Source organism: Chiloscyllium plagiosum, chromosome 9 (genome assembly GCF_004010195.1).
Source record: "Chiloscyllium plagiosum isolate BGI_BamShark_2017 chromosome 9, ASM401019v2, whole genome shotgun sequence".
Taxonomy (NCBI): domain Eukaryota; kingdom Metazoa; phylum Chordata; class Chondrichthyes; order Orectolobiformes; family Hemiscylliidae; genus Chiloscyllium; species Chiloscyllium plagiosum.
This window is the reverse complement of record NC_057718.1, coordinates 10,433,653-10,446,503: the sequence shown is the minus strand read 5'-3', so window position 1 is coordinate 10,446,503 and position 12,851 is coordinate 10,433,653. Positions and strand designations below refer to the sequence as shown.

Here is a 12,851-nt window from a genome sequence, read left to right as displayed (position 1 = left end):
AGAATGCAACTTTTAAAAAAAGGGTTTTGTGATTTACACATGAAAGAAGTGAAACTATCACTGTATTCTAACAGATGAAAGGCTTAACAGACAATCAATTTTTCAATGTATAATTTCAGTTACATCACACTGCAAATTTTTGCTATAAATTCTGTGTTATGATCGAGCCCTCCACTATCACCTGATGAAGGAGCGTCGCTCTGAAAGCTAGTGTGCTTCCAATTAAACCCGTTGGACTATAACCTGGTGTTGTGTGATTTTTAACATTCAATCCAGTTGAGTTTAAGGACACTTCAGAGAAAGGAGAATAATTACTGGCCTTGCCAATTAAAAAAAAATGTAAAAATCAATTTTCACACAGTAATCTGACACAAACAGCAAATGATCACCGAGACAATCTTGATGTTTGTGCCCAAATACTTTGAATAAAAAAAAATCAACCTGCAATCTTCTGACTCTGAACTGGGACTACCACCTACTGAGTCCTGGCTAACAGTTTTGTTTCCGAAAGTACTTCCCACTTTCGTAATCGTCTACAAGGTTTTTGAATATTGTCTCAAAAAGAGAAATGTCTCTGTGAAATGTCTCGCTAAGATTTATGCAAATGTATGTCCAGTTGCTCAAGAAGGTTCAGAACATTGCAAAAGCACTTTACCCAATTACTTTTCACCGTTTCTGAGACCTGCCTCATTCATTCCTCAGAAGTTCATGTCAGGGTATTTCGGGACAAATTGCTCTTGGTTCTAGCGCACTCCAGTGGTGGAATTATGAATTCTCACCCTGAACTGTGGAAAGCAGTTTGGGTCCAAAGCGACCTTCAATTTCTCAGGACTGGCAAATTAGAAAGGAAGGGCTTGCTTTTCTACAGCACCCTTCGTGACTTCAGCATGCTTCACAGAAAAGTGCAGTCACTGTCGCAACTGTGTGAATTGAGGGTTCAAATCCCACTCCAGCGCAATAACCCTCTTGGATTGTCCCGGGGGGAGGTCTGCACCAACAGTGAAGCCACCTTTTGGATGAGATTCGAAACTCAGTTGGATACAAAAGATCCTGTGCCATTGTTTAAAGAAGAGTAGAGGAATTGCCCTGGTATCCCAGTCAACCTTTATCCTTTAAACCATGAGATATGGAGTGTAGTGATAATCCCACAGGGCTAGCAATCCAGAACCCCAGGCTGATTAATGTCTGGATCATAGATCCAATTTCCAGCGTGATTATGTGGTGAGATTTGAATCCTATAACATCTGGAATAAAGAGCTGGCCACATGGTGATCATGTGACCACTGTCAAATGTTGTAAAGATCCATCTGGTTCATTAATGCACTTTCATAGAACAGAGAACATTACAGCGCAGTACAGACCCTTTGGCCCTCGATGTTGGGCCAACCTGTGGAAAAGATCTGAAGTCCAACTGTCCTACAGTATTCCAATAAAGTTGGTGAGTCTATTGCTGTTGCAGGCAGTGCGTTCCACACCCCTACTACTCTCTGAGTAAAGAAATTACCTCTGACATTTGCCCTATATCTATCAGCCCTCAATTTAAAGTGGTGTTCTCTCGTGCTAGCCATCACCATCCAAAGAAAAAGGCGCTCATTGTCCACCCAATCTTGTATGTCTCAATTAAGTCACCTCTCAGCCTTCTTCACTCTAACGAAAACAGCCTCAAGTCCCTCAGCCTTTCCTCATAAGATGTTCCCTCCATACCAGGCACCATCCTGGTAAATCTCCTCTGAACCCTCTCCAAAGCTTCCACATCCTTCCTATAAATGCGATGACCTGAACTGTATGCAATACTCCAAGTGCGGCTGCACCAGAGTTTTGTACAGCTGGAGTATGATCTTGTGGTTCTGGAAGTCAATTCCACTACCAATAAAAGCTAACACATTGTGTGCCTTCTTAACAACCCTATCAACCTGGGTGGCAACTTTAAGGGATCTATGTACATGCACACCGAGATCTCTCTGCTCATCTACACTGCCAAGAATCTTACCATTACTCTTAATTCCCATTGCACCTTCCAAAGTGAATCACCTCACACTTTTCTGCATTAAACTCCATTTGCCATCTTTCAACCTAGCTCTGCAGTTGTCTATGTTCCTCTGTAACCTGCAACATTCATCAGCACTATCCACAACTCCACCAACCTTAGTGTCATCCGTAAAATTACTAACCCATCCTTCTATGCCTTCATCTCGGTCATTTATAAAAAAGACAAACAGCAGTAGCCCCAAAACAGATCCTTTCAGTACACCACTAGCAACTGAACTCTGGATGAATGTTTCCCATTAACCATCACCCTCTGTCTTCTTTCAGCTAGCCAACATCTGATCCAAATTGCAAAATCACCCTCAATCCTATGCCTCAGTATTTTGTGCATTAGCCTACCATAAGAACCTTTTCAAACACCTTACTGAAATCCATATACACTACATCAACCACTTTGCCCTCATCCACTTATTTGGTCACCTTCTCAAAGACCTCGATAAGGTTTGTGAGGCATGACCTAGCCTTCACAAAACCACGTTGACTATCCCTAATCAACTTATTCCTCTCTAGATGATTATAAATCCTATCTCTTATAACCTTTTCCAACACATTCAGGTTTTCAATGCAAAGTCATGCCAACAGTCAGCGAAACTAGAGAGCTGATCATCAACTTTAGGAAGCAAGGAGGCAGGCACATCTCTATCTGTATCAATGGAGCTGAGGTGGAGATGGTGGAGAGAGTCAAGGTCCCAGAAGTGACTATCACCAACAGTCTGTCCTTGACGACCTACGTCGACGCAATGGTCAAGAAAACACAACAATGCCTCTTCTTCCTCAGGACATTAAGAAAATTCAGCTTGTCCCTAAGGGTCCTCACCAACTTTTACAGATGCACTGTAGAAAGCATTCTATCTGGATACATCATGGCTTGGTACAGTAACTGCTCTGCCCAGGACTGTATGAAACTACAGGGAGTTGTGAACGCAGTCCAGTTCATCAAGCAAACCAACCTTCCATCCACTGACTCCATCTACACTTCTTTTTGCCATAGAAAAGTAGCCAACATGATCAAAGACCCCTCCCACCCCGGTTATAATCTCCTCCAATTTCTTCCATCGAGGGCATAAGATACAAAGCATGTGCACCAACAGGTTCAAGATTAGTTCTTCCCCGCTGTTATTAGACTTCTGAACAGACCTCTCAAAGTTCAAATCTAATGTCAATCTTGCTTTTTGTGCACTGTCTTTGCAGCTGTAACTTTGTATTTCTTGCTCTGTTCAATCACCTTATGGTTGTTGCATGTTATGATCTGTCTGTGCTGCATGCAAAACAAAACCTTCCACTGTACCTAGGTACATGTGACAAGAATAAATCAAATTAGATCAACAGTGTGGGTTCAATTCCTGCACCAGCTGAGGTTACCATGAAGGTAACTCACTGGTCTAGAAACACTAACTTTATAAAATCTCTCTACATCTGGGTCCTGGAGAGTGTTGCTGAACAAAAAGACTTTGGAGTGCAGGTTCATAGTTCCTTAAAAGTAGAGTTGCAGGTAGATAGGATAGAGAAGAAGGCGTTTGGTATGCTTTTCTCTTATTGGTCAGAGAATTGAATATAGGAGTTGAGAGGTCATGTTGCTGCTGAACAGGACATTGGTTAGGCCACTTTTGGAATATTGCATGCAATTCTGGTCTCCTTCCTATCAGAAAGATGTTGTGAAACTTGAAAGGGTTCAGAAAAGATTTACAAGGATGTTGGACGATTTGAGCTACAGGGAGATATTTTCCCTGGGCACCGGAGGCTGGTGACTTTACAGAGGTTTTTAAAATCATGAGGGGTGTGGATAGGATAAATAGACAAGGTCTTTTCCCTGGGGTGAAGAATTCCAGAACTAGAGGGCATAGGTTTAAGGTGAGAGGGGAAAGATATAAAGGGGGCCTAAGGGGCATTTGTTCACACAGAGGGTGGTACGTGTATGGAATGAGCTGCCAGAGGAAGTGGTGGAGGCTGGTACAATTACAGTATTTAAAAGGCATCTGGGTGTGTCAATGAGTAGGAAGGATTTAGAGGGATATGGGTCAAATGCTGGCAAATGGGACTAGGTTAGGTCAGGACGAGTTGGACTGAAGGGTCTGTTTAAATTCTGTGCATCTTGATGACTATGACTCTATGTTGCCAGACCAGCCGAGTTTCTCCAGCACCCTGCGTTTTAGCTGGAGCAGGGATGGCTATTGCTTGCTTGGCAGTAATTGAAGGTGAAGTTTAGAGGTGGGTGTTGGGCGGGTTGGGGCAGGGGGGAGTGGTTCTCAGCGTAAGGGAGCGCTGTCACGGGCTTGTTATTTGAGGGCTGGGAAATGGTGAATGAACTGTCAGCGCTTCTCAAAAGCTGGCGAGCTCTGGGGACCTTACGGAAGTAACAGGAGAGGGAAGGGAAGTTTTACTCGGTGCCCCAGAGCAGCCGGAAGCGTCAAAACTCAGCCGCTTTACCAGCGGGGAGAGAGACATCCCATCCTACCGGACCATGGAGATGGGAAGCCTGCTGTTACTGCTGCTCTGGGCACTGCCTCAATCCGGGACGGTGAAGGGGGAAGTGGTCCGGGATTTTAAGGAATGCAGCTGGTTCTTCCAGAACAAGAAACCTCCGCAGGGATTCCCAGTGCGGGGCCGGTTCAGAATCTGCCAGCGGTATAAGAACCATTACCACTTTGCCACTCTGTACAACAGCGGGCTGCGGGTCCCAGTCTACTCCGCCTACAGATACCCCTGCAGTATGGGCCAGAGTGCGGGCTACAGACCCAGCCCCTGGTTCTACGAGCCGCAGGTAAAAGAGCTCCGGGGATGGTCGGTGTCGACTGACTGGCAATAAGTGGGGGAAACTTTAGGACACACAAGTGTCGCTGCACCATTCTGGTTCTGTGTCTGTCTGCTTGTGGCTCCCAAAGTAATCTAACAGGAGCTCAGTTCATGGCTGTGAGCCAAGACTGCAGCCAGACATTCCGATCCGTATCTATGTACATACAGGCTGAGGGAACAACTTCCTGACTCTATATTAAGATTAAGCTGTATAGGGTACTGTGCACAGTTTTGGTCTCCTTACTTGAGAGGGGATGTCCTGGCACTGGAGGGGGTGCAGAGGAGGTTCACCAGGTTGATTCCGGGGTTGAGAGGGTTGGCTTATGAGGAGAGATTATACCCATTGGAATTTTAAGAAGAGAGGGGATTTTATAGAAACATGTAGAATCGTGAAGGATGGAAACAGCAAGGTTGTTTCCACTCGGAGAAAGTGAGGACTACAGATGCTGGAGATCAGAGTAGAGAGTGTGTTGCTGGGAAAGCGCAGCAGGTCAGGCAGCATCCGAGGAGCAGGAGAATCGACGTTTCGGGCATAAGTCCTTCATCAGGAAAGTTGTTTCCACTGGCGGGTGAAACTACAACTAGGGAGCATAGCCACAAGAGTTGTGAATCCGTGGAATTCGCTGCCCAGTGGAGCAGTTGAGGCTACCTTGTTGAATGTTTTTAAGGCAAAGATAGATTTTGAACAGTAAAGGAAGTAAGGGTTATGGTGAGCAGGCGGGTAAGTGGAGCTGAGTCCATGTAAAGATCAGCCATGATCTGATTGAATGGTATTGTCCATCTGGTGTTTGAACAAAAGTACTTTACACAGAGGGTGGTAGGTGTATGGAACATGTTGCCAGCAGAGGTAGTAGAGGCAGGCATAGTAGATTCATTTAAGGTGCGGCTGGACAAATACATGAGTATGTGGGAGCAGAGGGATACAGATCCTTTGGAATTGGATTGATAGATTTAGACAGCGCAGGCTTGGACGACCGAAGGGCCTGTTCCTGGGCTGTAAATTTTCTTTGTTCTTTGGTTCAGCAGGCTTGATGGGCCATGTAGCCTACTCCTATTTCTTATGGTAAATACTTTCATCTTCAGGGAATCCCCACAGTGTGGAAACAGGCCATTTGGCCCAACCAGTCCACACTGAAGAGTATCCCACCCAGATCCATTCCCTATTACTTTATATTTCCCCTGACTAATGCACCTAGCCTACACATCCCTGAACACTATGGTCAATTTAGCATGACCAATTCACCTAATCTGCACATCTTTGGATTGTGAGAGAAAACCGGAGCACCCGGAGGAAACTCACACAGACTCAGGGAGAATGTGCAAACTTCACACAGACAGTTACCCAAGTCAAAATCGAACCCGGGTCCCTAGCACTGTGAGGCAGCAGTGCTAACCACTAAGCCACCACGTCGCCTAAATATCTTATGAATATTCTTCATTTTCTTCACTCCTTCTACTGGAAGCTCTGCCTTCAGTGACACTGGCCCTAGACTCTAATTTTGTCACTAAACCTCCCCACCCCCACCTTTAATGCCCCTGCACTCTAAATGTGTCTGCACGCTTAATACTCCTGGTAAACCACCTGGTCTGCACTTCAGGTCTCAGTTTAAAGATAAAGAGTCGATTTTCCTGCTCCTTGGATGCTGCCTGACCTGCTGTGCTTTTCCAGCGCCAATTTAATCTAGATTCTGACCTCCAATATCTGCAGGCCTCACATTTGCTGAGTTGATTTTAACCTTACTGCGAATCCTCTTGCAAGGATGCCGACCTTGAAGAAGTTCTCCTCCTCTCTCTCTACAAGAATCTCAGTGAGTCTCTCTCACACTGCAACTCCCAGGTAATCTCCTCTGCCCTGAAGCTACACTTGGCTACCTTCTCTCCCGCCCCACCCACCTCCCATTTATATCTCCACCCCGGAGGCTCCCTGTCTTCATTCCTTCTGAAGGACTTTTGCCCGAAACATCGATTTTCCTGCTCCTCGGATGCTGCCGGACCTGCTGTGCTTTTCCAGCACCATTCTAATCTTGACTCTGATCTCCAGCATCTGCAGTCCTCACTTTTGCCTAGCACCCATGTAAAACAGATGAGGAAATGTATTTTCATCTCAGGGAGATGAGAGTCTTTGGAATTCCCTTGCTCAACAAAGCAATAGACGCAAAATCACTGAATTGTTTTTAAAGCAGAGCTCGATAGATTCTTGGTTACCAAGGCGATGAAAGATTATCGGAGGTATGCAGGAATGTAGAATTGGGATTGATATCAGACCAGCCATGATCTTACTGAATGGCGAAGCAGGCTAGAAGGGCCGAATGGCCTACCCTTGTTCCTTGTTGGATATTCATATCCTTATTTGGCTTGGTGTCGATCTTTTGGCTGTTAGACCTCCAACAAACACCCATGCTTCAGCTGGTATTCTGTAAATGCAGGTTGTTTTTGTGGTTGCGAGTGGTGGTATTGTCCATCTGGTGCTGTGGGGTGAGAGTGTAGCAGGGAATCCCAAGCCACTGTCCATAGTTGTCGGCTCTGAGACAGAGGGGCTTGAGCAGCATTGGCTATTGCAAGAAACCTGAAAGGGTCATGTGAGAAATGAGATGGGGTCAATCTTGACTTCGAGACCACAGAATCATAGAATTGTTATAGTGCAGAAGGTGGCCACTTGGCCCATCATGCCTGCACTGGTTTTATTAACTAGTGCCAATACCTACCTGTTCCCCACCATACCTCTACATGCCAGATTCCTGTAGTGGGGAGATAATGGTCTAGTGGCTTTATTGCTAAACTATTAACATAGAGACCCAGGTAAAGTTCTAGATTATCTGGTTTTGAATCCTTCCATGGTAGATGGAGGAATTTGAATTCAACAAAAATCTAGAATGAAGAGTCTTAACGATGACTGTGAAACTGTTGCCGATTGTCAGAAAGACCCATCCAATACACTAACGTCCCTAAGGGAGGGATACCTGCATCCTTATCTGGTCTGCCACAGCAATGCAGTTGACCCTTAACTGCCCTCTGGACAAAAAAAATGCTGACATCCCGTGATTGAATAAAACATGCTACTATCCAAATACTCATCTTGTTGCATTTTCAAACATTGCGATGAGATTCTTGATGAGAGTCTGTGAGCTGCCTATAAATGTGGCCCCATCCCAATTAATATGCTGTTTCCTATCCTACTGCCCACCACTTGGCTTGGCTTGGGCATGATTAGTCAGCTAGTTAGGACAGCTGGGGTGGCATGGTGGCTCAGTGGTTAGCACTGCTGCCTCATAGTATCAGGGGCCTGGGTTCGATTCCAGCCTCCAGTGACTGTTTGTGTGGAGTTTACATATTCTCCCTGTGGTTATGTGAATTGGTCATGCTAAATTGCCCGTGGTGTTCAGGGATGTGTAGATTAGGGGTAAGTGTTGGGAATGGGTCTGGGTAGATTGCTTTTTGGAGGGTCAGTGTGGACTTGTTGGGCCAAAGGGCCTGTTTCCACACTGTAGGGATTCTATGATCTGGGCAGTGGCGAATTCTTCTGCTGTGGTAAGTGGGAGACTCAGGGCAGCATCAGCAAGATGTGCACCATTGGGATAAGGTAGTTTGTTAAAGTGGCGGGTTTGGTAAAACAGGGTAAGAAAACCTGCTATGGCTCACAAAGAGAAACTTAAGGAAATCAATGCAATGTGAGAAGATTTAGTCCAGAGTCTGGATTCACATCTCCTCGAGTCACTCTATCCTGACACGAAACCTATGGTGTGTTCCATTTTTCAATTGGTTATGGGATATGAATATAGTATAGGGTTACATTTAACTGCAGGATATGTTACAAAGACACAGGATGCATTATTGCAGTGTTATATGATCTGTCCAACTCTTGCAACATTGTCAGATGAGACCACAATGAGAGGTTTCTTGAATATAATATTTTCTTTACCTTTGCAGTCTGTTAGTATTTTTTATCAGCAATATTCTTTAGCACAATGAGACCAAAAATATTTGAGTGAGCATGGCTGGTAAGGCCTAGATTTATTATCCATTCCAAAGTGCCCTTGAGAAGCCACTGGTTAGCTGCTTTCCTGAACCCCACTGCAGCCTATGAGCTTTAGGTAGACCCATAATGAGGTTAGGGAGGGATTTTGATCTAGCAAAACGAAAGGAACAGCGATATATTTCCATGTCGAGATAGTGTGTGGCTTGGAGGGGAAATTGCAGATGGTGGAATCCGCAAGTATCCGCTGTCCTTGTCCTTTTAGTTGGCAGAGGTCATGGGTTTGGGAAATGCTGTTGAATATTTTGGTCTAAAGCTGAGTTTCCAGTACCATTCGATGTTCCTTGAACAGGGGCAGTCTCAAGGGATCATTTGGTGAATTTGCAATCTTGGATCAGAGATCTGCCTGCAAATTACACTAATTAGGAATTGGGTGTGATTAACAGGTGTTTGGAACAGAAATTATGAATGCAGAGTGGATTAATTTCCTGGACAGCATTCCCAGCAAATGAGAAAGTGTGCAAAGCCACAGCCTGAGATTGAACAGACGATGCAGTGGTTCAGTAGTTAGCATTGCTGCCTCACAGTGCCAGGAACTTGGGTTCGATTCCAGCCTTGGTGTGACTGCCTGTGTGGAGTTTGCACATTCTCTCTGTGTCAGTGTGGGTTTCCTTCAGATGCTGTGGTTTCCTCCTACAGTTCAACAAAATGCAGATTAGGTGGATTGGTCATGCTAAATTGTCCATACTGTCCAAGGATGTTCAGGCTGGTTGGGCTGGCCATTGTAAAAATGTGGGGTGTCAGGGATAGAGTTGTGATTTGGGTGAGATGCTCTTTGGTGGGTTGGTGTGTATTTGCTGGGCTGAATGGCCTCTTTCCACATTGTAGGGATTCTATGTTAAATTGAAACCCTGTCTGTTCTCAATGGCAGACATAAAAGACCACATGCCACTCTTCAAAACAAAAACACTAGGAAGTTATCCTTGATACTTGGGTTGGGAATGGGCTGAACGGCCTACTTCCACACTGTAGGGATTCTGTGATTCAATAAAATGAGTAGAGTTCTTAATCTGTTGTATAAGAACCCGAAGTTGCTGGAAAGGCTCAGTAGGTCTGGCTGCATCTGTGGAGAGAAATCAGAGTTAATGTTTCCAGTTCAGTGCCCCTTCCTCAAAACAGAATGTCCTTTTTCACAAAATTAATTCACAGGATGAGGGCTTCACTGGTTGGGCCAGTATTTATTACTGAAGAAGGGCGCATGCCCGAAACGTCGATTCTCTTGCTCCTTGGATGCTGCCTGACCTGCTGCGCTTTTCCAGCAACACATTTTCAGCCCAGTATTTATTGCCCCATACCTTATTACCCAGGGAGTATGGGTAAGAGTCAATCACACTGCTGGGGGTCACATGTAGGCCAGACCAGGTAAGGATGGCAATTTGTCTCCCTAAAGGGCATTAGTAAAAGCAGATGGTTTTCCCAGGCAAATGAGAATGGATTCATGGTGACAATAGACTTTTAATTCTGGATTCCTTTCTTTAATTGAGTTCAAGCTCCACTAGTAGCCGCAGTGGGATTCATACCCAGGTCCTCAGAACATTATCTGGGTCTGTGCATTAATAGTCCAGTGATACTACCACTCAGCCATCAGTCTCCTGGGAAGTTACTCAGTTTAAATCTCATTAAGACCATGTTGTATTCACCCTGAAGTGAGCTGTTGAGTCACTAAGTTATAACAGCAATCATTCAGGAAGCTGTTTCACCACCAGCTTCTAAGGGTGATGTCCACATTAGTTATATCCCATAAATGCAAATAATATAATACGTTGTCAATGTGTGCACTGGGGCTTAAATAGAAGGACCTTGGGTTAGGCCAACTGACCTTCCTCCATTCTATTAGGTCAACCTTTTCTATTTATTTTGTTATATTATTTTATGGGATATGGATGTCACTGGCAAGGCCAGCATTGTTTATCCTGTGTCCAGTTGAACTTGAGAGCAATTCAGATCAGTATAGTTGTTGACTGCTCAGCTGTGTTGATTCCTGGGGAGGTCAGATCACAGTGAGTGTACAGTAATGTTTTCATTTTTCTAACATGTTGATTTGCATTCATTAAAGATTGATGATCAAAACGCCCCTGGCACGATGAGGAGTAGTAGTGCAGATTTCAGTGAGAGACAGGCGGTGGATGAGGATTACCAGGACTCTGGCTATGACAGGGGTCACCTCTACCCCTTTGCACTGAATGAGAAGGAGAGTGCCACAGCTACCTGTACCCTCACCAACGCAGTCCCTGAGGAACATGCAGCCAATGTTAACTGGTACCAGGAAGCAGAGTCCGTTGCCGAGAAGTTGGCATGGATATGCCACAAGTCTGGCCGGTCAATGTATCTCATGACAGGCGCTGCTAACCCCACAAAGACCAAAATGAAAAACAGGGTGTCAGTCCCTGGCCTGGTCTGGACAGCTCTTTGCTGCACCTACTCACGGGACCAGAATAACGATCCCTGTCTCTACAATAATGCAGGATTAGAGGGGCAGAATGTGCTAAGATACAACAGAGACTTTTCCTTTGCCTTCATGAAGCAAATGAAACCAGAACGGAAAACAACACACGTGACTGTGAGGCAACTGCAGAAGAAACTGCGAGTCAGCCAGCTGTTTGATAACTGCAGGGGGATGAACAAAAATGAGGAAGAGGAAATCTTCAGAGAGGTGGAAGGGTTGATTCAGGGTAAAATCATCAATCCTGCAAACAGAGGAAGTTCCCCGTTGCGACCACTGGGTTATGAAGTATGTGTGGGAATCTTCCAATTCATCCACCACAAGCTCCTGGCTCCTGGCCAATCCGTGGTTCGAGTGGTGTTGGAGATCACAATGGAGATTGCCACAACCATCGCTCCCATCTTCCATGGCATCCTTACCATTGTAGGAGTTCTTGCCATCAATGTGTTTGGCATCCTCATCAACAATAATTCTGGTTACTCTGCCAACCTTAATTGACAATAGGCTTGCCTACCTCTGCCTCACTAAGACATTGCACCTCCTTTAGCAAAGCTGCTGTCGGTGGGGCGCTAATAATGACCAGAAACCTCAGGAATATGATTTTTCTCAGGTGGCACTAATTATTACGTGGTCAGCAAGCCTTTATAGGCCCTCTGAATTTTTAATGCCTTCAAGGGGCAAAACCCTTTGTTAATTCAGAAGGACCAAGTGATGCCAGTGGTGTAAACCACCAGAGTTCCTTTTCACAGTAATACTATAGTTTGATCTTCAGCTAACTACTGACTCAGGGATTTCTGTTCTTGGGCAAACTTTCAAGGAAATTAAAATCCCAGTCCTCCCAACCAGTCCAGGACTCGAGGGTTTTGAGTTGACAAAACTACCAAATTCTAAGGGAATCTTTAGACAATTTGTTTGCTAGCCTTTGTAAGGTGTGAAGAGGTAAGTTTGCCACAGTCCCACTCCCTTATTAAAGAGAGACAACTGATGGTGAGTTTAACCAGGCCAGAGGCAAGGTTGAGAAGATAGAACGTTCATGGTGACTTCAGCCAGTACAATAATTGAACAGACGCTGTTAGCTTTATTACAAACCAACCATCCAGCCAACTGAGCTAACCAAACAGGGTTGGGTGAGGGAATCCAGCTGTCAGGCCAATGAACATCTGATCAAAGGATCGCCACCTTTACCTTCAGTATTAGATTTTTCGCTGTGGACAGATTGCCAGTTTCTATGGAGGGCTTTAGAACATAGAACATAGAACATAGAAAAATACAGCGCAGTACAGGCCCTTTGGCCCTCGATGTTGCGCCGATCCAAGCCCACCTAACCTACACTAGCCCACTATTCTCCATATGCATATCCAATGCCCGTTTAAATGCCCATAAAGAGGGAGAGTCCACCACTTGCTACTGGCATTCCATCCATGAACTCACGACTCGCTGAGTAAAGAATCTACCCCTAACATCTGTCCTATAACTACTACCCCTTAATTTAAAGCCATGTCCCCTCGTAATAGCTGACTCCATACATAGAAAAAG

The 12,851-nt window shown here is 45.0% G+C and overlaps 1 protein-coding gene across 1 annotated transcript; it reads left to right on the top strand.

Moving 5' to 3' along the window:
• Positions 1–4,341: 4,341 nt before the first annotated feature.
• On the top strand, positions 4,342–12,627 carry LOC122552607 (endonuclease domain-containing 1 protein-like). Its single transcript, XM_043695356.1, has 2 exons — positions 4,342–4,807; positions 10,929–12,627. The coding sequence occupies exons 1-2, from the start codon at positions 4,508–4,510 to the stop codon at positions 11,811–11,813; spliced, it is 1,185 nt and encodes a 394-aa protein (XP_043551291.1). The 5' UTR covers positions 4,342–4,507; the 3' UTR covers positions 11,814–12,627.
• The last annotated feature ends 224 nt before the right edge of the window (positions 12,628–12,851 follow it).

Excerpts from the sequence above, each read along its gene's own strand:
- LOC122552607 (XM_043695356.1), top strand. The coding sequence starts at position 4,508 with ATGGAGATGGGAAGCCTGCTGTTACTGCTGCTCTGGGCACTGCCTCAA. Across the intron at positions 4,808-10,928 it reads CCTGGTTCTACGAGCCGCAG|ATTGATGATCAAAACGCCCC; the intron begins GTAAAAGAGCTC and ends CATTCATTAAAG.